Below are 24503 nucleotides of genomic sequence, written 5' to 3' on the forward strand. Positions count from 1 at the left end.
CGACCAGACTTAATTAAGTGAGTCGACACAATCGGAGGCACTTAGGCGTATGGTCGGGCTAATGCCGGACCCTATCTTTACAATATTAGGAATGTCAATATGCGGTTAACATAACATGTGTAGGCTAGGGAGTCGGCCGTCGTCGGTGCAGACTTAAATCAAAGCGGCACTCCGACGGCGAACCTGGCTCGGGTCGGACAACTTAATTAAGTAACCTAACCTAACCTAACCTAACTTAGTCCGTCGCTGATTGGCCCGAGCCTCTGTTGTGACAGATGAAAATCACACCGTTGTGCTGCCGTTCGCCTTTACTTGGTGTGGTTTTCATCTGTCAAACCGCTTCGTTTTTGGTCAATTAGTAGTCTTGATAAAGACCTTTTTATGTCTCGGTTTATTCCGTAACAAACGTTAGACATTTTGTAAACATTCAAAAATTAATTACTGCAATGGTCGTACAAAAAAATAAAAACACAGTTTCCTAACTCTCCGCCAAGACATGAGGCCTATTATATTTCTTGGTTATTAGGTCAAAATTTGTGCGACCTTACACACCTCGAACAACCGCTGCGAATAAAGCACGGAATAATATTTCGTCGGTCCAAAAATAACCGTCAATTTTTGTTTACATTGAATACATCGTCCTGCAGTAGTTATTTTGTTTGTGAATTTTCCGACATAAAAAGAAGCAGTTATAAATATACCTTTCAGAAAGTCCGAGAGGGAAACAGAAAAACTTTTGGACAGTCAACGGCGTTAAAAAGGAGATTAAAAAAAAAAAAAAAAAATACCAAATTAAATATTTATAAGTGTCGGTCGGCCGGCATGCTATGTAAGCTATACATGTACATAAACGTAGTTTACAGAGAAATAACTTTGGTCCCCAAAGCAACTTAAAAACTCAAAAACTAATAAAGACAGACACGACAGAAAAAAGTTTTTGAAACGATGTTATTAAATGAACACTGTTAATTATATATCCTACAGAATTTCAAACAATATAATTTAGAATAAATTTGGAAGTTATTTTTTTTATTCTTTTTTTCACTATAATTTGCCGTTCTTCTTTTGTGTTTATTTCGAAAAATGTACCTGATAATATGAAGATGTCTGTGAGTGCTGCATATACCTTTAAATACCAATCGAGGCTCGAAATTATAATTATATGTTTATTACTTAGGAAATATTACGTCACCTTTTGAATTATTTTGAACTTATTTTTACACAGAAAAATGTATTACCACGCTGCAATTATCATCTATACATTAACTTTAACTTTACTTATTTTAAACTCTTCATGTACGTGGAAGCCTATTGTAGATCGAAAAGGCACACGCAACCAGTCTTGTAAAGTACTTGAGTAAAAGTATTGAAATAATTTTTAAAAAGTACTTAAGCAAAGTATTTTAAATATATTCTCAATCTGTATTTAAAATCAAATACTAATCGTCAAATAATTATTTGTTTTATATTTTATATATTTGATTTAATTTTAATTGTGTAAAATATAAGAATTTATTCAGTAATATTTATTCTTTTCTCTATGAATTATATAGGTATTTATAGGTACTTAACCAAACATTCTATTAGTTCCACAAAAAAAAAAAAAATAAGATATTTAAATTAAATATTTAATCTGTCACTGCGTTTCGGAGTAAAATAAATTAAAGGTGATATTTAATAGCAAATACGATAAGTTGGTACTGTAGGGTGTATTAATGATTGAAAAAACTATAACTATATGACATTGAAGAGAAAATGTGTTTATAACTTTTTTCCTAGCATTACAAGAGCGTTCTCAACATATAATAACTAATTTAATAATTGTTAATCTCACCATTATAGAAAAAAACTTATTATGAAATTGGAGATTTATTCAAAGCACTTCTTTAAGTACAAGCATATTAGTTGTGTTCGCATTACTCCGTTTTTTATATTATGAAGGTAAAATAATTGAGTTATTAATCGATTTTTTTTTCGATAATTTATAGATAAATATTTTTTATCAATCCAGCGCACTTGAGAGTTAAAAGAAAAATATTTATAAATTAAATATATAAAATATTAATTTCTATAATAAATACTATGTACCGGTGCTCCGGATGCCCAAAGGTCAAAAATAACGCTGCACCGCGATACGCATTCATATACAAAGAGTTACCTACGTTCGATATAATATGCCAACAGATAAAAATAATAGTAAATGATTTTATTAGGAAATCAATTATAGGTAATTTAGCAATTTTTATAATTTCAACTGCACTATTGTCGATGTATTTACTGTAAGGAATAACTTACATATATAAAACAGAAGAAAACTAAATGTCTGAATAACTACATAATCACACACACCAGGAAAAATCCTTAACTTAGCATTGATCAATATACAAATATAACGAGCTATATCTTCTAGATAGTATGATATTGTCTCGAGTATTAAATTAAGAACTATCGTTATTGTGTAATTTTAAACGGTTATACACCGTCTCGGCGCGAGTTTACGATTTTTAACTTCAACCTGTCCAAATGTCGACAAGTCAAATAAAAGTATACTTTCGATGTGCTTTATTTTTCTCCATCAACTATTGCATTACGAGTATATCACTTCAACGTAATTCAAACGTTTTTAACATGGTCTGCACACGGCATGTGCGCAGACTGTTCTTGACGAATTACTTTTAACCGCCGCAGAATAGAAAACGGACGAATCGATAAAATGTCTATAATATTGTACTAAAATTATAATCGCATAATATTATTATCGTCGACAATTAAGTCGTTTAAACGGTCTCCAAGTGGTAAAAGTATACAGCAGTATACACATCGCAATATAATAATAATAATCCATCGTCGCACGTATTATAATAATATAGCAAAACCACTTTCATCTTCTCAACAGACTATAGATCTGAAAATGATAAAAACAATTTGAAAGAAAAAAAAAACGATTTGATCAATTAAACCTATCCAAACATAATTAACAACAATTAATTCAAATTACTCTGTATCGTATTATTGGCTACACACAACGTATTTGTGTTTTTTATTATTCAACTCCTTTAAATTATCGATAATTACATTATTGAAATACATAATATAATAAGACGTCCGATTTAATAGAACAATACGGCGTACGACGCGAAATGAAATGAATTTAAAAAAATCATAGAAATCGCTCGGTAAGATTCGCTACCGGTTTAATGTTGTTTCGAATCATAAAGCGATTAAACGATAAATTATATTATAGGCGCGTATAGTAAACGCGTATATAGTCGTATACCATTCAAAATCGACATGCGTTCCAATAATAATTAGACGGGTGTGTTTGATGTCCAAGATAGTAGGTAAGATGAAGGTAAATAATATTATAGGAACCTGCACGCCGAGCCGGCTATTACAGATTATGGTAAATAGTAACCCGCACTGTATACAGAGTGATTCTTTTAAGTGGGTACACTAATTATCTCGAAAAATATTTACTTTTTTCAAAATATTTTTTTACATGGTTTCAAGTTGTTAAAAAACCAACGTTTTTATTAAAAAATTATTTTTTTATCCTTATCATTTTTTTAAGTTTTTTACTTTTTTGAATGACAACATAGAGTTTTAATTTCATATTCCAAAGCAGAATATTTTACTAAGTATTTTGATTCATAAAAATCGAATTTAGGGCTAATAGTTTTTGAGTTATAAGTATTTAAAGTTTAGATTGGCAGAGTGGTGTGGTACGGGGTTACCCCGCAAAATGTTTGTCCACTACTCCGCTTGTCTAAACTTTAAATAGATATAACTACTCGTCCTAACTTCGATTTTTATGAATCAAAATACTTAGAAAAATATCCTGCTTTAGAATATGAAATTAAAACTCTATGTTGTCAATCAAAAAAGTAAAAAACTTAAAAAATGATAAGGATAAAAAATATTTAAAAATATAATTTTTTTATAAAAACGTTGGTTTTTTTAACAACTTGATACCATGTAAAAAAATATTTTGAAAAAAGTAAATACTTTTCGAGATAATTAGTGTACCCACTTAAAAGAATCGCCCTGTATAATAAATGTTATTAAATTAACAAGTTTAAAAAAAAAAGTCGATTCGCAAACGTGTGCGCGAAGATTATTTAACGAATTTTGATCGAAAACGATGAGTAGTTTTTATTTCCGAAAAATGTAATCGATCGTAGTAGCCAGTAGGTATAAGACGTAGGTATATATGAGCCACAACGGTTTCAGTGCGTGGCGTACACGAAACGTTTTTCATTCATTTAACAAATGGAAAAAAACCGTACGACCCGACGAGAATATTATTATATACATGACTATGAGCGAGGGAGGGCTCCGTCCACACGCTTGCAAGCCCCTCTGGGGACTTCGACTCAATTTACATCTTGAAATGAAAAAGACAAGCAGCATTATGAAAAAAAAAAAATGTTATACTCAGTGATTGATATGAAAAAATAGAGGTTATTTCTGCCGTTGTAGTTTTGTCTTTATTATGTAGATTATGCATACTATACAAATCTTTTATGTATAATTTCGAGACATATATCATGTCGTTACTAAGATTGGGGGAAGGTAGAGATTAGGTAATATATAGTATATTCTAAACACGCTTCAAATGAATCAAAATATTATATATAGTTGGTCCGAATCTGTCTGAATAAATGTACTTTGGAAAGATCAACAAGGAAATTATAGGGATTAGGGCATATTCTTGCCAGTGAAATTATATATATATATATATATATAAAATATATATATATACATAAAAATGGTTCTTATATGTTTTATTTTTCATACGTTTTGTCAAAAGAAATAGAAAACAGTTTTTGAAAATAAATGAGCGAATTTGAGTTTATTATGTAAAGTTGCATTTAAATCGTAAATTGAATACTTAGTATCTATACCATCTACATACGTATTTTAGTTCTTTATTACCATTTATTCAATTAAATAATTATTAATATTATTATAATGTAGGTCTTTATAATCAAAGTAATGTCGATACGGCTTGATCGTGCACGCGGATAGAACAAGTCTTCGCTATACGCAGTCATTGTTATTATAATTATTATTAGTATTGTTGTTGTTGTTATGAATAGGAATTAACACGCAATAATATTATATACAAATGACGAATTTCGAACGGGTTAATAACCGCCGTCGCAACAGCCGCGGAGGAGGCTGAAAGCAGCAAGCTACACAAACGATGGAACGCGATGAGACGATAATAATAATAATAATAATAATAATAACATTATAAAAGGAATAATATACATATTGTATCGAAAGTGCAACGGCAACGGCACCGACGCCGCTTACGAGTTTCCGGTCGCGTGGGGGCTGCTGCCGCCGTCGCTATCCTATATTTATTTATTTTTATCATCATATATAAGAAGTTATGTATAATATAATAATATCAAACAATCTCCGCACCTCTCCCCCCTTTAGTCCGGCACACAGGAAGTCGCCTCCGCGAATATCACTTGTCACCCGAGACAACTTTAAACGTTCTCCGTTATTATATAAATTGCGGGGGAGGACCCCGGACCCCTTCAGCTCCACCATCATCCATCACCCCCAAACACCTGACTGACAAAAAGAAAGCGAATCACTGCTATAGTGTACCCTGTACACATAGATATAGTATAATTTAATGTGCAGATTGCACTAGTAATTATTTATTTTATTTTAGATTCTGAATGGAGCGATGAATGTATATTTTATTTATATTTATTATAGATATAAACAACAATCGGATTTGTATGAAATATCAAACAGTTCATAAAGATAGTTTTAGAAAGTTCAGGGTTTTGAAAGTTGTTGTGTTAAGATGTTTTTTTTTTTTGAGACATTAGATTTATAACTATGTAAGCTAAAAATTAGTTTCTAAATAGAGGGTATGAAAAAAATATAAAATCTTTACAGTGCATATTTTATGATCAACGTTAATTACGATTTAAAAATTTGTAAATTAGAGTAAAATATGTGCATATTATTTTAAAAGACCTCAGTTCTTGCTATATAATGTAGGTATAGATATATGTATTCTTAAATGTTTTTATCAAATATCTACAGGTAGTTGGTACAAAAAAAAAATTATAATAGTAGGTAATATTTATGATAGGTACCTATGCATTTTATAATGTTTTTTCATCTACAATTTATCACTATACATAAATATACATTATACAGTATACACATTATATAACAAGCTTTTTTATTTACTACTAAAGTTATTTTAGAAATAAATTCTGTACAAGAATTTCAAATATCGATATTTGTTTTGTTACTTATGTAATTAAAAATTACTAATTTTAAGAATACGTGTGGGCATAACTGTTTGATACACTTTACTATACTAAATTATTTCAACTTTCCTATAAATATTAATTTAACTGGGCTTAACCGGAATTTGATGTTTTATAAAAAATATTTGTATTTAAGATCACACGTCTTATTCTGACCTGCAGGGTCAATCGTTGGAAAATTCGAACCAAAAATGTCGGAGAACAGGAAGTCTCGCTTGATTTTTAAGTCATTGATGCGCTCGATAAGCCTATAGGCAAGTCAATGTTTACTGCAATAGCACAAATTATGATTAACATATTTTATACGACGTCGTATAATGTCGTACAACGAACCTCCGCTCTGGCGATGCGTCTAAGCTCCGAAAAGAAAAAAAAATGTCCCGCCGGTCGTTATAAACTCGCACGAACGTCCGCCTGAAGGCTCGCCTAAATGACGTGTAATGCATAATATAACTAGGCGGCTACACCGGCGGAAAGGGCTAAAAGCGCGTATCCGGTCAGCGATGAAGTCGGCCGACACACACTGCACTCGACGGTGCTCCATCACATCATATATATATCATGTATTAGCCCCTTTTTATTTACGGCGTCCGGCCGTCGACAAACCACATAACATCGTATAATACATAATATCTCTGCAGACATTTGCCACAGCATTACCCGTTTGATGACGCATATTATACGCTCCTATTATATTATAATGTATAATAAATATACAATAATGTGTGTGTGTGTGTAGAGACCTCTGCAGATGAGGTTAAAGGATTAGCCGCGGTGTAGCGAAAACGCGGACAAAAGGTGCACAGTGTTTGAAGCTCTCCTACATAATCAGTATCTATGTATAGCGCCACTGCCGGAAAATATTATATATATAAGGGGAGATGGATCAGGAGGGGGCGGGGAATAAAATTCATGAATAAGAGGAGTTGTAAACGTAAATCGAGACGCGGCGATTGCCGTTGTTGCGTAGGCCGCGTTACAGCCGCATAATATACTTAATGGGACCTAACCATGTAAGGAACGTTCGTGTGTGTGTGTGTGTATGAGTTGAAATAGCTCACACGCGACATACGTCCTATATCGCGGAGGTACGCGTATATTGTTATTATACGAAAACGGGGTTAATGCCATACGAGGAAATACCACGACCGCGGTATGTGCCATATGGACGTCGGCGCGCGAGTATACGTATAGCTTGGTTATAGGAGGCAAAGGGAAGAGGGGAGTGATCGGGTAGAAGCGGCGTGGGATTACCCGCGACGGTGACCGAGAGAAAACGAAAAACCGCCGACGACAGACCCAATGCAAACATGAATGCATCGCTCGCGTGACGTGAACGTCGTCCGCGGGATCGGCCAACAAAGATTTCTTTTGCCGACAACGCGTCGATCAAGAACCTATATACGTACATTTTTATAAAAAAAACCGACAAAATAACCCATCACCGGTTATTTATTATTTAACATTATATTATGCTTAATAGCTAGGTCATAACATGCAAGTGCCTTTTCGATTTCAGAAGCCTGCACTCTATTGCAACGATGATCGCGTCACCACATGAAATTATTTGACGCCTGCGTTTGTGAACGATGTATACGAGATATACATATATATATATATATACATTAGTAAGTTACTATAAGTAACGAATAAATACATAAAACGATTGCATAATACATAATATATAAGTGGGTACAGTGATAAACCTACTAAACAAACGTTTTAACAAGACAATTTGCATTTAGTCTCGGGCTAGCGAATACGCCAGAAAATCATACTTATTATTAGGTATACACTATCGCCTACACGCGCGAATGCCCGTTTTTCAAATGGCGCCAACAATCCGATTTGTGTTCACGGACTATACAATCATCGGGCGTAAATCATAATTATATAACACTATACATATATAATAGGTATATTGTATTATGAAGAAATTAAAGTATACATTTATTATAATAATAATAATATATTATACTTAATTACTCGTAAAAAAAAGCATGAACACGCGCGCAGTGTATGAGTAATATATATAGGTGGTATATATTATCATCCATACTTGGTGTATAATTTAAAAATAATATTATGTATAACAAGTACGAGTATTTTTTAAAACCAGTGAAAAGAAGCGGGAAGAGGTCGCAACCCGCGGTCGGGCCCCATACAATGCAAGAGTCTATATTACCGCGTCAGTTATTGAACGGATTAATGATCGGTTATAATAATTTATAATTTAATTTGAGCGGTTTTAACAATCCTATTATGTATACACCGTGTGTTCGGCGCGATTTATCACACGCAAGTCATACCCGCGCAAAGTCGGTGACTCACAAACCGTGTTAAGGGCCGAATTCCGCCTGCACATCCGGGGTTTTCATCCACCGAACAAGACGTCATTTATTACTCGGCAAAACAATAGGTAATATTTTTGTCACCGGACACGGCCAAAAACTTGTTACAAACAATAGATATTGGACAGATATCGTGTTTTATTGCATACCATTGTGATATAGAACACTACTGATCTACACATAATATTGTACAAGGTGATCTATTTGAATGTCTATATATACTCATTATTTTGAAAAAAAACAAAATATTCCGCATACTTTGTTGACATTTAATTTCAAAACAAAAAATATAATTTTTAGAAATTTAGAATAACAGCAATTGTTTGATTGCATAATTCAAACTTCGAAGAAGTAATTGTAAAAGTAAAAAAGGAATATTTTTTTGTAATACAGTACTTCCTTCCATACACTGCACAATTCGAAATTCAAACTGTTCTTTCTAACTTATTTAATACTTATAACTGATTAAATTCAGTCTTATGATGCACGTGGGTATCAAAATTTTGAATTTTCTGCTTCAGAATATAAAATTTAAAAAAATGTATATATTATGTTGGTAATTTCAAAAAGTAAAAAAAAATAATACATTATTTGTTTAAAATTTAAATATATATTAAACATATAGATTAAAAATTATGAAATCAGCTCCATCAACAATATTAACAATACCAATAACCCAACAGACATCGGTCTTCATATTCAAAACAAAATATATACTCTACAGAAAAACAATAACTTCAAAATCAAACTTTGCTGGATCCCCGGTCACTCCAACATCATTGAAAACGAGCGCGCCGACCTTGCCGCTAAAACTGCAATAACCTCTACACTATCGTCTCCCACCAATATCATCGCATACAGGGACATACAAGCACTGGTAACTAACAAATGTCATCTAAGATGGCACCAGCAATGGTTATCTTACTCCACCAAACTTAATCAAATAAAACACAACACGGAAATTTCCCATCGAAACACCCAGAAAATTCGAAGTCATCATAACGAGACTGAGAATCGGCCACTCTCAAATTTCGCACAGTTTTTTAATGGCTAAAGAAGATCCTCCAACATGCGCAACATGCGGCGTCCAAATTACCATTAAACACTTACTCACCGAATGCCGCACATACCACAACATCCGATCAAGCCTCAACCTTTCCGAATCACTCTCCGAAATACTTCAAAATCATCCCAAGGCCATAACAGACATCATCCAATTCATCACAACAGCAAATCTTCAATCCAAAATCTAGAATTAAGTTCTCTCGTTTATGTTTCTTACTGTAAATATTTAATTTAAGCTATTCATATTTCGTAAGCCCAATGGCCTATGCTGCCGAGGGCTCTTTCCTAATGAAAAAAAAAAAAAAAAAAAAAAAAAAAAATTATGAAAAATATAAAACATATTATTATTAGGTAATAATAATTTCTTTGAAAAATTAAGATTCATAACAGTAATAATTATATGTAAAAATAAAATATTTACAAAAAAGCTAAAACTAATCAAATCAACGATTGTAGCACATAATAGACGTGCGCATCACCTTGTATAATAATAATAATAATAATATATATTCGCTGATCGAGTTATCGTCTAGCGCGACAAAAGCCATTTGAGAAAATGACGGATTTCCCGAGACGTATATACAATATACACGTGAAATCGGACGACGGCGCTTTTGGAAGCATAAAATATCATCACAATAATATCGCATACGTTAAAATGCATTGTGCACACGTCCATACACTATACTTGGGGGAAACCCGTCTAGAGACTTCCAGAGACGGAGACAAATACATTTCGTGTCAGGTTTCAGAATCGGAAGCGAAACGGAATACCCAAAGCGGTGGCGTTTCTAACAATATTGCAGTGCGGGGAAATATTGTCGCGGACGAGTAAATATTATACTACCGTTCGTAACAATAATGTATAACATATAACACACACACACACACACAAAATATCATACACTTACTCGTTACGTTGTTGAGAAAGACGCTCAACCTGCATATGAATAAACAACTTCGTTTCCGGTTTGCCGCGCTCATCTACATTTTAAATTATTTATTGAAGGTCAAAGATCAATATTGATTTAACGTCTATATACATGCAGAAATCATAATATATAACAATAACCGTAAATTATATTAAATTCGTCTGTACTTACATATTATTACATTCGTCGATAGGATTCGTTTAGATAAATGATGCAGGAGCTATAATAAACCTATACAATGGTGTACGTATAGTAGGTATGTGTAAAACACGATCATTAAAATACGACTTTGTATATAGTTTTGTTGTTATTGAATATCATACATGTATATTATATGATTACAATATATAAAACGTTTCGTGGAAATAATTGGCTGAATGGTTTTAAAAAACTCATTACCAGTATAATAGTAATAATTTATACGTTTAGTTACATATGTAAACTAAAATAATATGTTTACGCACGCGTACATTCGACATAGTACTATTATTATTTATTACTATTATTATTTGATGTACTGAGTGTACCGCAGAAAAAAAACTAAGAACGACGATGATGTCAATGTTTTGAGAGATGGCGCCTTTGATAACGATAAATATATTATTTCAAAACAATTAACGCCGTCGACGTATAAGTTGGATCGCATATAATATTATTATAGTTTATGACTAGCGACGGTCATAATAATATTATAATTCTACCACAGTGGGCAGAAGGGGTGTGTGTAGGTTTGTATGTGTGTGCGTGTAAGCGCGTTAATGATGACTTTGGGTACAGGAGTGGGGCGGTAAGAAGGGGGGAGATGACGAGTGTTTATTGGAAGACGACATTGTCGTCGTTGCGAAACACATTCTCATCATCGCCGATAATTATTATTATGCAAAAAAATTATTCCGTGTTGCGGTTCTTTTCTACCGAGCCGATTAGAGTACACGAAGCTTATCGTCAAAATGTATACTAATACAAAATATAATTATACTGCGCATATGTTTCGATAATAATAATAATTTTGTATTGATGGAGGACGCGCACGCATATGAACACAAATCGCAGAAATATTGTCGGGCCATGGTTTGAAATATACAAAATTATTGCATATATACCCTCCCCTGCCTCAATTAAATATTTGATGATAAAAACGAAAATGGCAGAGTAAAGGTAGCCGATAAGCTAATCAAGCATATATATGCACTGGAATTTTTATGCCAGCGAATTTTTAATTGATAAGAAAAATATTGATATATATTTGGTATAATAACCTAACCTAATCCTTAACGCAACCATTTTGTATCTGATGGTGATAACGATCCTTGTCGATATACAATATTTCAACCATGGTTGGGCCATGCCGGACATATTCTGACACCGTAGCTTTTTGGCGCCAGCTCTTGACGAACTCGACAAGGAGAGGCGCGACAGAGGGGCAAAACACGCCAAAACTGTACCATCAGTGGTTCATAAACTACGCGCACAAGCTTTTGTAACGTTCGTTACACCATATATATATATATTATACCTACACTTAACACGCACTATATGATTGACCAATACAAAATGTACACAATCGACACTTTTGCTAGCTATGTGCACATTATTACTTATTATAAAGGTGTCTCACGCGAACTCAGCAATACTAATTTATTAACAGCGGTCTGTCAAATAGTAAAGTATATTTTAAATATATAAATATTATGGATATATAAACCAAACTTGTCTTATTATTGATAAACACCTCATAATAGTGCTCTAACCCTCAGCTATACGGAAAACTTAACCTTAAGGAATAGGAAACCTTCTCTGGACAACTAATATCGTAACAAGGCGGCCCTCGACCACGTTACACGATATTCACTCCAGGGGAGAGAGAAACGGAAAATCAGAAAGTTTGTATTCGCGGCAAACTCGATCGCTGCATCAGAGTATTTTGAAAACCGGCAGACCGTAGTAGTCGACGTCCGTCCGCCGTGAAGTATGAACTCGGAATGGATAGACATAAACCTCGACAACGGATTTATTTATTAATCGTATAATATATATTTTATACGATGTACATATAACACCAGTACCTACGCATAATTAACTTCCGAGCACTTTATTTATCGACCGCGAATCCCGTCGGCAGACGAAAGTTATTTTTATCGAAATAATAAAGTAAAGTATACGACATATACGTATATCTATATATTATATTGTTGTAGCACTGTCATCGTCCTGGGAAGAGGAAAATATATGGGCATTTCGATACGAACATTATTTCAGAAAAGAGCAGGACAAACGTTGATATATTATAATATGAATACGTGACGATGGTATAAAATACTGTATTATCGTGTATTATGATGATAATATCTACAAAGATTCTAAAATTATAAATTAAAATAAAGATCTATAAACAGACCGTTCAACTTGGGGCTCAACAAATTAAAATATCTATCAAAATGTTAAACTCTTTAGCCGCGAGACGCGTGTTTTTCTCAATTAACTTTAGAAAAAAACTGCCCCTGGATTTTCCTGTCAAGACTCCCGCGGAAAACAGTTTAGTCTCCACTGCGGTCATTACCACACATATATAACCTATACGTATTATTGGTGCACCGAACTGTATACATTTCAGTTTGTCACACGTCGTCGTCACATTCATCTCGACTATACCCTTTTCTCAAACCATTACATCAACCCCTCTTGTTACACTTAAAAAATCAATTTTCATTCCTCGCCCCTATGTCCTACACGCATTTCTATATTTTATAAAATTCGACGTCCCCTATAGGTATCTATATGATATAAACTTTGATTGCTTGGTGATTTCATCAATTCTTAATGCGCAACCTCTTGCTTTTAATATAACGCCCCCCCCCCCCCCACGTGAGTAATATACAATCGTCAGATTAACGTTATACTGCAGCGCAGGTACTGTAACCGGATCGAAAATAACCGATTATAGAACCGGGAACCTTATGTTAATTATTAACCGTAACTTAACCGAAACCACTATTTTAAAATGATTAAATAACCAAATAATTATAGATGTGCTGCCTGCACTCAGAAAAAAGATAGTTTTAATTTTTATGAATTCGTTTCATAGATTTGTGGTTTTGTTACTTTCTTCAAAAATATTATAATTTTCTTTAAAACAATGATAAAGTCATCAGCTTAAGAATACTTTTTTTAATTCAATGAAAAAATGTTTTCATTAAATTTATTCATTTTCATTAATTGTAATACTTATTTTCCTTTAAAATTAAGAAAGACTATGATTTAAATTTCAACCTCATTGTTTTAGAAATAATCTTTTATCTATAGAAATAATGAAAACTGTATCTTAATTATTATGAATTATAAACTTAAATTTAATGGCAAATAATATTACTATATTTAGTTTTCATAATAAAATCGTCTATAATATTACATTAATTGTATTCCTTTCGTCTTTAAATCAACAACATTTTTTCTTAGAAATAATGTTTTTATATTTCAAAATGTATGATCTATAAATAGTATTGTTTTTATGATAATTATAATCATTTTGTTGAAATATTATTTATGGAGTATCTTTTATCAATTTAACAACTTCAATTTGGATTTGAATTCATGGAAGATTCCATAAATTTAATAATAATTTTCATTAATAGTTGTATTAAATACTATTTATAAATATAACGGGATAAGAAGTTTCTATTCTGTGGGTTATATCGTAATGCCATTGTAATATGTGGTAATTCCGTCAAATCGTGAAATCAATCGCACATTAGCGCATTATTCTATATGATTCGTGCATCACAATACGGTATTTAAGATTTCCGATATTAAAATTATAAAAATTGTCCTGTGTATTATATTATTTTTATATGGTTGTTATTTCAACCCTTGTGTAAAGTCTTGTGAGTGTTCGCGAGTGTTTATTTGAGACAAATTAAACGTTTATTACCTATTGTGTTACAATTTAAATTAAGAATGGATGCTACTGTTACTCATGATATTATAATGAATGCTGACATTTCATTTTCCGAAGATATGTTTGGTTCACCAATTCATAATGGGTGTGAAGAACTATTTGGAATATTACAAGAGTTGAAAGGAGAGTGTTTTTACCAATTATTTAAAGGTAGGTAGATTATTTCAATTATTTTTAACTTTTAATATACCTCTATACGTAGATGTATAATGTAGTTAAAGAATATGCTATTTTATATAGATAAATATCTATTATATTTTATTATGTATTATATTTATTGACATAATGTAGGCGTCTTCATGTGATAATAAATTACAATTGACTACTATATACAATGTATGTAACAAAAAATAAATACCTTTTGCAATACGTATATTGAGTACCTATTAAATACCTAGCAACTACCAAGTAAAATTTTTTTTTATAATTTGTAGAATGTAGTATAACTTTGGAAGGTTTGAAATTAATGAATGGTAGACATTTAGATGCTCTGTGCCCAAAAGAAAAATTTGGCCAAAGAATAATCTTTGAACATAATTTGATCAAATGGCAATCACAATTCAATGTTAGTACACATTTTAATTACCTACTATATTTTATTAACAAATTTTAAGTATTGAAATTGAAATTTTTAATTAATTTAATATGTATTATTTATTAAGGAGCCTGTCAATTCAAACAACACATGTATCAATACTAATTCTTCTGATAATGAATATACTAATTCGGATAGTTCTATTTCTACAGAAAGTGATCATGGCTCCACTATAAACTGTGAGATTAATGTAAGATAATTTATATTGGTTATAATTGAGTAATGAACCATGCAGTATACTATAAACTATAAAGTTCACTTCAATTGGATTCAATCTGATTTTTTTTCTGTGAATCAATTTGTATTATATTACACTTGCATAACTTGCATTGTTAGGTCATACAAAATTCTTAGTTAATAACTAATTTTCATAATTTCTATATAGTTTAATTTAGAAGACTTATTGACTAGCTCTGGAAAAGGAGATATGGTATTACAATATTTCTCAAAAAATCACAGATTAAATGATCAGTGTCGCAAAAATATTACAGATATTGTTATTGAATATTTACTTCAAAAAAAAATTCATGCTTAAAATTCTACTTTAGAAACTTTAAATATCAGAAAAAAAGGTTTCAATTATGGTGATTCTGAAATAGGCAATATGTCTCCTCCTTTAAAGTTTGTTAAATCAGATAAGTTGAAAATAAATATGAGTTCTAGAGAAATGCAGACATTTTTACATTTCTTCCCTCTATTGATTGGAGATTTAGTTCCAGAAAGTGATAAATATTGGTTATTTTTAATTAATTTCATAGAATTAGTTGACTTGTTGTTATTACCTAAGTTTAATGATTCAAATCTAGCAAAATTAAATGAATGTATAGCATATCATAACAGTAAATACATACAATTATTTAATGACACATTGAAACCCAAGCATCATTTATTAACTCACTATTGTAATATTATAAGGAAATCTGGACCTTTAAAGTTACTATGGTCTTACCGTTTTGAATCAAAACACAAACAACTTAAATCTTATTGTAAAAATATAACTTCCAGAGTTAATATTCCTCTTTCTTTATCAATTAAGTGTTCACTCAATTTTGCTGAATTAATGTTAAATTTTAAAATAAAAAAATGGTTTCCTTTAAGTACAGAATCTCCAGTTTCTTTTTCTAAATATTTTTCTACAATTAAAATGTTATTTCCACAAAATGATTTGCTTCTACTAAATTACTATAATTGTTATAATTCAATTTCTTATTGCCATACCATTTACAAAGCCAATCATATCCTTACAACTTTTTCGGAAAATCATCACACTGTGTTAGCTTATAAAGTAAAAGAAATTTTATGTTTAAATGATGATATTTTTTTTCTGTGTCAAAATTTAAAAATAGATTCATACAAAAAACATTTAACAAGTTATGTCATTAAACAATGTTTACCAAAAACGTATGCTTTAAAAAGTATTAAGGAATTTATAGGTCCTCCAATTCATTTGTATGAATTACCTTCAAATGAAACAGTTATTAGATTGAAAAATTATTTTTAGAAGTACTATTATGTAATTATATAAATTAAATTTGTAATTTGAATGACTGTTAAACTATAGAAAATCATTATCATTAATATTGCTATTGTATAAAGATTAACTATTCTTTTTAGCTGTAATTTTATAAAATATTTTAAGTGAAACTAATGGATTTTTGAAAATTATATTATTTTATTTATAGTTTATTTCTATTGCTATTGTATATAATAAACATATGTTTTATCACTTTTATCCTGTTATACTATTTATATTATTATAATGCTGTCTATTGTTTAATAAATAACATAATTATTCATTTTGGTTTTAAATATTTTTTTCATAATAAATGAAAATTTGCATAGTTTTAGTAATAAAACTGTTATCAATTTGAACACTTTTTTCTTTAATTTGAAGACATAGATAATTTCAATTTCGTTAATATGATACAACTATTTACTGATTTTAAAGGAAATTTATCTTAAAATGGATAAATAATTTATTGGTTTTTAACAATAATATTCCTTTAATTTAATGTCTATACCTTATAAAGAAGAAAATTAGTAGAATTATTTCATTGCTACAAATTCATTAATTTAAAGTAATAAATCTTCTAATCAAGGTATCATATTTTTAAATACAAAAAAAAGGTATCATTAATTTGACTGTATCAATTCCAAAATTCTAGTAAAATGGAAATCATATTAATGCAATTTGGATTTAATTTAATAAAGTTATAAATCATTGATTTTATGAAACATTAATGTTTATTATAATGAATTAATATCATAGGCTCGAAATCATACCCGATTTTCATTAAAATAATATACGTTTTTCATTAAATATATGATATATTTTTCTGAGTGTGGGTTGAAAATTGTAAACCAATCAATTTACCAACCATTGACCCTGATGTTTTGAATAGAAATCATAGATTGTGTTCACTTCATTTTGAAGACAATATGTACCTGAATAATGAAAAAAATAGATTGTCAAATCATGCTATACCAACATTATTTAACAGTAAGTTGAATGTGTAAATAAAATGTCTTCATTAGTAACTATAGTAAAAAATTATTTTGTTCTTTTACCTAGGTAACATTATCCGTACAGAAGACCAATCTTCACAACATGTTAATATTTCATCCATATCTTTAGATGATAACACCCAAATTGAAAGTGTTATAATTGACAATCCACCAAGATGTTCAACTCCTAGTATGTTGATTACAAATAGATTTTTTTGTTCGGTATGATCTTTTATTCTTAATTTTGTTTTTAGTTTCATCTACATCATTTTCAAGTTGTACATCAGTCGACACGTGTTCCATAAGTATTCAAACTCCCAACTCATTAACTGCCAAAACTCCAAGGAAACGAGTACTTCAACAAAGATTGTCCAAGGCTCTGTGTACAATTAAGGAACTTGAAAAAAACTAGAGCAGACTACAACTGTTGAACATTGTATGAAGATGTGTGAACAATATTTATCTCCATCAGTCTACCTTCTTGTCAAGAATAATGTTGTAAATAAAGATAGATCTAAAAGTGGACATCGGTATTCTAAACAAATAAAACAATTTGCTTTAACTATATATTTTCTTAGTCCTATGGTATTTAATTTTCTTCAAAAAACTTTTTTTCTTCCTTCTATTTGCACTTTAGAAAGAGTAACTTCACAGTATGATTTAAAACCTGGCTTAAATGATTTCCTATTTCACCTTTTAGAATTCAAAATGAGTAGTTTTCATCCTGATGCTTTGGATTGCTTTTTATGTGCTGATGAAATGTCGATAAAACAAAATTTATTTTACAATGTTACCAAAGATGAGATAATTGGTTTTAACCAATCAAGTGCTTATAGAACATATGAACCCGCAAAATACGCTCTTGTTCTTATGCTAAGAGGAATTAAATATAATTGGAAACAACCTATTGCTTATTACCTTGTTTCTAATAGCTGTTCTGGGCCAGATCTAAATTATATTATTTTTTCAACAATTCGCCAATTACGGAAAATTAAACTTAATGTTAAATGCTTCATTTCTGATCAAGGGTCAAATTTCATTCGCTTTACAAATTCTAATAATGTTTCTCCTAAGGAACCATTTTTTGAAGTTGATGGACAGCAAGTTATATATATGTTTGATCCCCCTCACCTGTTAAAATCAACACGTAACATGTTTTTTAAACATTTATTCAAAATTAATGAAGATTTAGTTGACAAAAAACATTTAGATAATTTTTACAATTACGATAGTAAATGTAACCTCCGTATGGCACCTAAATTGACATATTTTCATATTTATCCTGGTCCTTTTGATAAAATGAAAGTAAGGTTAGCAGCTCAAGTTTTTAGTGCCACTGTTGCAGCTAGTATGTCCACAGCATTAAATTGTGGATTATTACTAATTGACTCTCAAAAAACAATACAATTTATAAATGACATGGACAAATTATTCGACATATTTAATTCTAGGGAAACTCCTAACGGTAAAATTTTTAATAATCCCTTTAATAATGCATCACCTCAGTTGGATCATCTAATAAAAATGACTGAAATGTTTACAAACTTAAAAGTTATAAACAAAAAAAAAATATTGATGTTACTAACCGGATAAATTTCATTAATGGTTGGTTAGTCTCTATATTAGTGCACTACAAATGCTATGGAAATCCCTAAATTCTTCTCAAATCCAACCATATCACATTTCTACAGGCCGTTTAAATCAAGATTGTCTGGAAAATTTATTTGGGGTTTTAAGACAGCAACACGGTAACAACACAAATCCCACGCCTGTTCAATTTATTCAATCTTTTAAAAAAATATTTTGCCTTCAGTATTTTAAACATTCCCCAGGTTCTAACTGTCTTGAAGATCTAGATCAAGTACTTACTCATGTCAACAAACAATCAAGCACACAAATAAACCGGTTGTTTGTATCCGAAGAACAAAATAATCTTTTTAATTTTAAATCAATAAAAATTGGTACGGTTGACTACAGGAAATTAAATATTCCAGAGAGGAATGCCTATACATATGTGTGTGGATACCTTATGAAGAAATGTCTAGAGAAACATGAATGCCAGGTTTGTATAGAGTATGCAAATCATCAAAAAACATTAGATCAATCCTTTCTTTTAACTTTCTTCAAATCTTACTCTGCAAATGACTCTTCCAATTTTGGTAAGCTATTAATGCCTCATGATGAATTTTATAATTACATAATTAAATTAGAAGATATATTTGTTGACAATTTTCCTTCTATTGCTACTAACAATAATATTGGGTCCATAATGAAAGATCTACTTTGTAATGTACGTTTTAGTCATCCTTGTGAATTATTTAACAAACAATTTTTAATAGATTTATTTATACGTTTTAGGATTTTTACAGCAATTAAATTTTTTAATAAGACCATGTTGTCTGAAACAAACAGAAAAAAAAGAAAATTAGCTATTTTAAAACATTTGTAAAAAAAAAAGATAATTTTTCTTTAGGATATTGTTGTTTTAGTATTATGTATTGATGTATTTATAAAAATTTGTAATTAATGTTTCACCATGACAAAATAAATAATATTTATGTGACTATTAATAGTTAAAATGTTTTATTGCTTACTTGGCGATGTCGTGTTCGAACAGTTATAGTTAAACTTTTTTTTTAGTTTAAACATTGTTAATTATTATTATACAATAAAATGATGTACAATATTTATTGTACCAATAAGTTGTAATACGGGACCACATAATATTCTGTGGTTGTACAATTGGTTATTATCTACATACAGGCTACACTGATATCCCAACAGGTGTTGCAAATCTATCCCCATAAGACCCGTGTTATTCTAAAAGAGTGAGCCTTCTGGTTATTCTGTGGTGATACTATGTATAGTGTGTAGCTTTCAAACGGCCACGATAAAATTCAATGTTTACGGTGAACGATAGGCTAACTTTGCACGACAAAATTTTAAACCGTATACCGCGACGAGTGTATATACTATTTACCTATGGTTAACTTTATATATATATTATAATCTCCTTGTCATTATAATCTGTCGTTATTATTACGAAACCCTAACCCCAGAGAAAATTCCCACCGCAATAGGTTTAAGAGTACATTTTACTTTCCATGTATACCTATCAGATAAGCATAAAAACAATGTTATCAACGTCACAACATACAACGATCATATTATTTAATTGATTAAATATTATGCTCATAATAATACAGACGCATAAAGCCCCATAAAACGAAAAAAGTTAATTAATAAAATCAATTCAACCAAAATACCGAAACATATATAAAAGACTTCCTAGATAATTCAGTTATCAAATTATATTATATAAATTCGATTTTTGAACAAGTGACGTTATCACTTTAAACACCTACTTTTGAAAAAATGAGTTCGGAATTCAATTTTTTTATATCGACACACATTTTCAAAACCGTTAGTAATTTTTGAAATCATGTGTAGGTTAGGTCAGGCAAATCGGTACCTATACCGTATACGTATTAAAAAACCTTACCCTGTAAAGAATGGCAAGCAAATGCTAAAAAATCAGAAGGCGTCTTCAAAATCACTGGCAACAGCATAAAACAGTTTTATAACACTTATAAATAGACGATTTTCAAAAAAAAAAAAAACAATTAGTGATAATATATTATACACATATATATAAATATATTTTTCAAAATTTTCTCTAGACGTCATTAATTTTCCGCGCACAAAGCTCGGATATTATAGCTTACACGCGACAGTGTTATTTTTACTCTTTCACCAATGTCTCTCCTTCTCTCCCCCCCCCATGTGTCGTAAATTATAATATTTGAGCCTACACGACCGCTTATAAAATAACGTGTACGGTGCCAAAATTCGTTCTAAAACTCGGAAGCCGCCTGCACTATACAACCACGAGTCCACGAAGCGCATATATCGTATTAGAATGTCACATCATTGTAACGCATGTAAAGTGCTTATCACCGTAAAACATGCGAGTGCGTTCACTTCATCCGATATTTTTGTGGTTTAGTCCGGTCAGCGGACGAAATTAATTTCGAATAAACACGGAAACTGGTTTTTTAACTTATACAGTGCGATTCGTTCACCACGATCTACCACTCTTTTTTCTTTAACAATGAAGTACAATTCAAAATCTAACTTTCAGAATTTTTAAATACACCTGTACTTAAAGACGATATTTTAAAATCCTCGAGATTTGTTGTACGCTTGATAACCATCACTACTTGATCGGTTGGTGTACTTATCTAACGAGGGTGATCGCTATGTCCTGCATATCACGGATAGCACCACACTGCAGCAATCAGCAGTGTCTTCAGTGTACGTTTCTGAGGCACTATATTATAATATTCCTAGATTAAAGTGAAGTTCTCTGCAAGACATATGATATAATGCAATGTAATTAAATTAAATACGAACAATTATATGTACCATACTAAAATATAATATATAAAGGTGTATAATATATTTGGTAGGTATAATAATTATATTATATACAATGCGTTACCAGGTAAGAAAAACAGTCGGAAAAAATGTAACCCAAATTATAAGCGTTCGAATTGCTTTAAGATTATTGCTATTAATTATGGCGTATGAGAAAAGCACTTAATCAATTAGGGATCGTTAAATACGAATACATTTCATCGAAACGAATAATCATTATTGTGATGCATGTCTCCGTGACCTAGTGTTTTTTTTAAGCACCGCAATATTATAATGACGCATGTATATGGTGAGATAAAATAATGTATGAAATCCATGTACACTTTTGCAAAAAAAAAATACAACAACTCCACCGTCGTTTCCGACGAGATTCGTCAAAGTAGCTATCGTGTGGAGGGAGACTCAAAAATACTGTATAGTCACCAACAACCTGATAGATTCGTGTTATTGCCGTACAGCTAGTGCTATTTATCGTATTAGCAACACAAAATCGTATAACGGTCAACTGTCAAACGTTTTTATTTCGAGCATTTTTTTTTTTTTTTATAACGTTTAAGTTACATATTTACAGACAATCATATTAGAATATATTATAGTGGGCTAATATTGTTTTGTGATATACTCTATAATAATACACAACAGTAGTCCGTACGATCGCATGCACCGACCGACAATGATCATAATCATATTATATATAACATATACATACAATAACCGTCGAGACGCGACCTATGACCTTCGGTCGGATTAGATAGCGCGCGAACCGCATAATCGAGCAACCTAATAAAAACGCCGAAACCGTCCCACCCATTAAAAAACATAAAAAATAATATCATATTGTACTCTAATAAAATCATAAACAATTCTCGATTGATGGACTAGGAGGCGACTGCGGTAGCTATGGCGGCGGTAGCAGCAGCTGACAGAACTCTTATAATCTCCCCACTCATAGTTTGGGCGTTCGTTAGTCAGTGCACTCTGCAGGCGCTGCAGTAGTAGTCGAACAGTCGAAATCTGTATAAATTCCTAAGCCGCGTCTGATATTACACTACACAGTGTAGTGTCTAATAGCAATGTGCACTTATACCGGGAACGGTAAACCGAGCGGTTATGTGCTGCATATTTACTATTGCGCTGTCGTCGTCCGACAAAAAAACATCTACCTAACACATTAAAGTCATATATATATATAACAATATAACATAATAATATTATGCATACCGTGCTGGGTGCTAAGTGTTAAACTTTTAAAAGGTAAAAACGTTGAGTGTCTAGTTACGAAACAAAAGAGTATTATATATTATGTGGGCAGCGAAGTTAAACGAACAAGTTTGATTCTTTATAGTTAGTTATTATATTTTCAAAAATCTTCTAAATCTTCTTATAATTATTTTTGTTTAGAATGTATTACTCAATTGGTCTAGAATAATAAAATAATATTTAAAACGGATTCCAATAATAGTCTAGTTTGTACGTACATCACTCCTAATTTTATTAATAACTCTACAACATTATGAGTTTCTGATTTCGGGACATTATTGGTTGCTAAAAATATAAATTTAATATATCCTTAAAAATTGTTTAAAAATCAAAAAGTAAGTAACGCTCTCCATTAGTTTTATGAAAAAGTTATCCGATTACCTTCACCGTACTGCAGTACTAGAATAGTAACGTCTTCATCGAAGAAAGAAACGAATACGCTTAACTTACGTTTAACCTGCCCCCTCCCCAGTGGAGTCCCCACACCATCGACTTTTTGGGAGTTTTTTTTTTAGATATACGTCATGATGACGATTTGTCCGCTGACAATAAACATTAAATACGCGATAACCCACCCCGACACGTCTAACACAATTTAGATACATAAATTAATATGTGCTTGGTTAATAACATAGAATAAATACGCACATACAAGTACACACTTAGCAAACACTCATCGCTTCGACGTCAAAAAAGACATCAAATAAAAGTCGACGAAACCTCTATATTATACTTCACAACTTAAAACCTTGACATTAACCCTTCCGACGATAACAATATATGATATATATATCATATATAAAATTACGTCATATACACTACACCCATCCTCTTGGAACCCAATACGACTACTCTGTCACAGTTAGAAGCCTTATTATAAAGTAAAATCTAACATTATTATTTCATTATTACAGTCAGTACAACTGTATACGAAATAATTGAAAACGATGCACTTCGACGTAAAAACAAAAACATCAATATATAATAACTTCAATAACATATTGTTTATTTATAGACAAAAATAAAACGAGAGCACATTTATGATATATCCCTTAGTTTTCAAATGTACACATCATTCTGACCTCCACGCACTAA

The 24503-nt window shown here is 31.0% G+C and overlaps 2 protein-coding genes across 2 annotated transcripts in view; one reads left to right on the plus strand and one right to left on the minus strand.

The window, feature by feature from the left end:
* LOC107163455 (tRNA dimethylallyltransferase) overlaps positions 1–24503 on the minus strand; it is a 118843-nt gene that overhangs the window by 15728 nt on the left and 78612 nt on the right. The window lies entirely within an intron of this gene.
* LOC149056781 (uncharacterized) lies at positions 14420–15723 on the plus strand. Its single transcript, XM_089223682.1, has 3 exons — positions 14420–14761; positions 15046–15176; positions 15274–15723. The coding sequence occupies exons 1-3, from the start codon at positions 14611–14613 to the stop codon at positions 15403–15405; spliced, it is 414 nt and encodes a 137-aa protein (XP_089079808.1). The 5' UTR covers positions 14420–14610; the 3' UTR covers positions 15406–15723.

This window comes from Diuraphis noxia, unplaced genomic scaffold (genome assembly GCF_037042655.1).
Source record: "Diuraphis noxia isolate RWA-SAM2 unplaced genomic scaffold, SU_Dnox_SAM2 contig0003, whole genome shotgun sequence".
NCBI lineage: Eukaryota > Metazoa > Arthropoda > Insecta > Hemiptera > Aphididae > Diuraphis > Diuraphis noxia.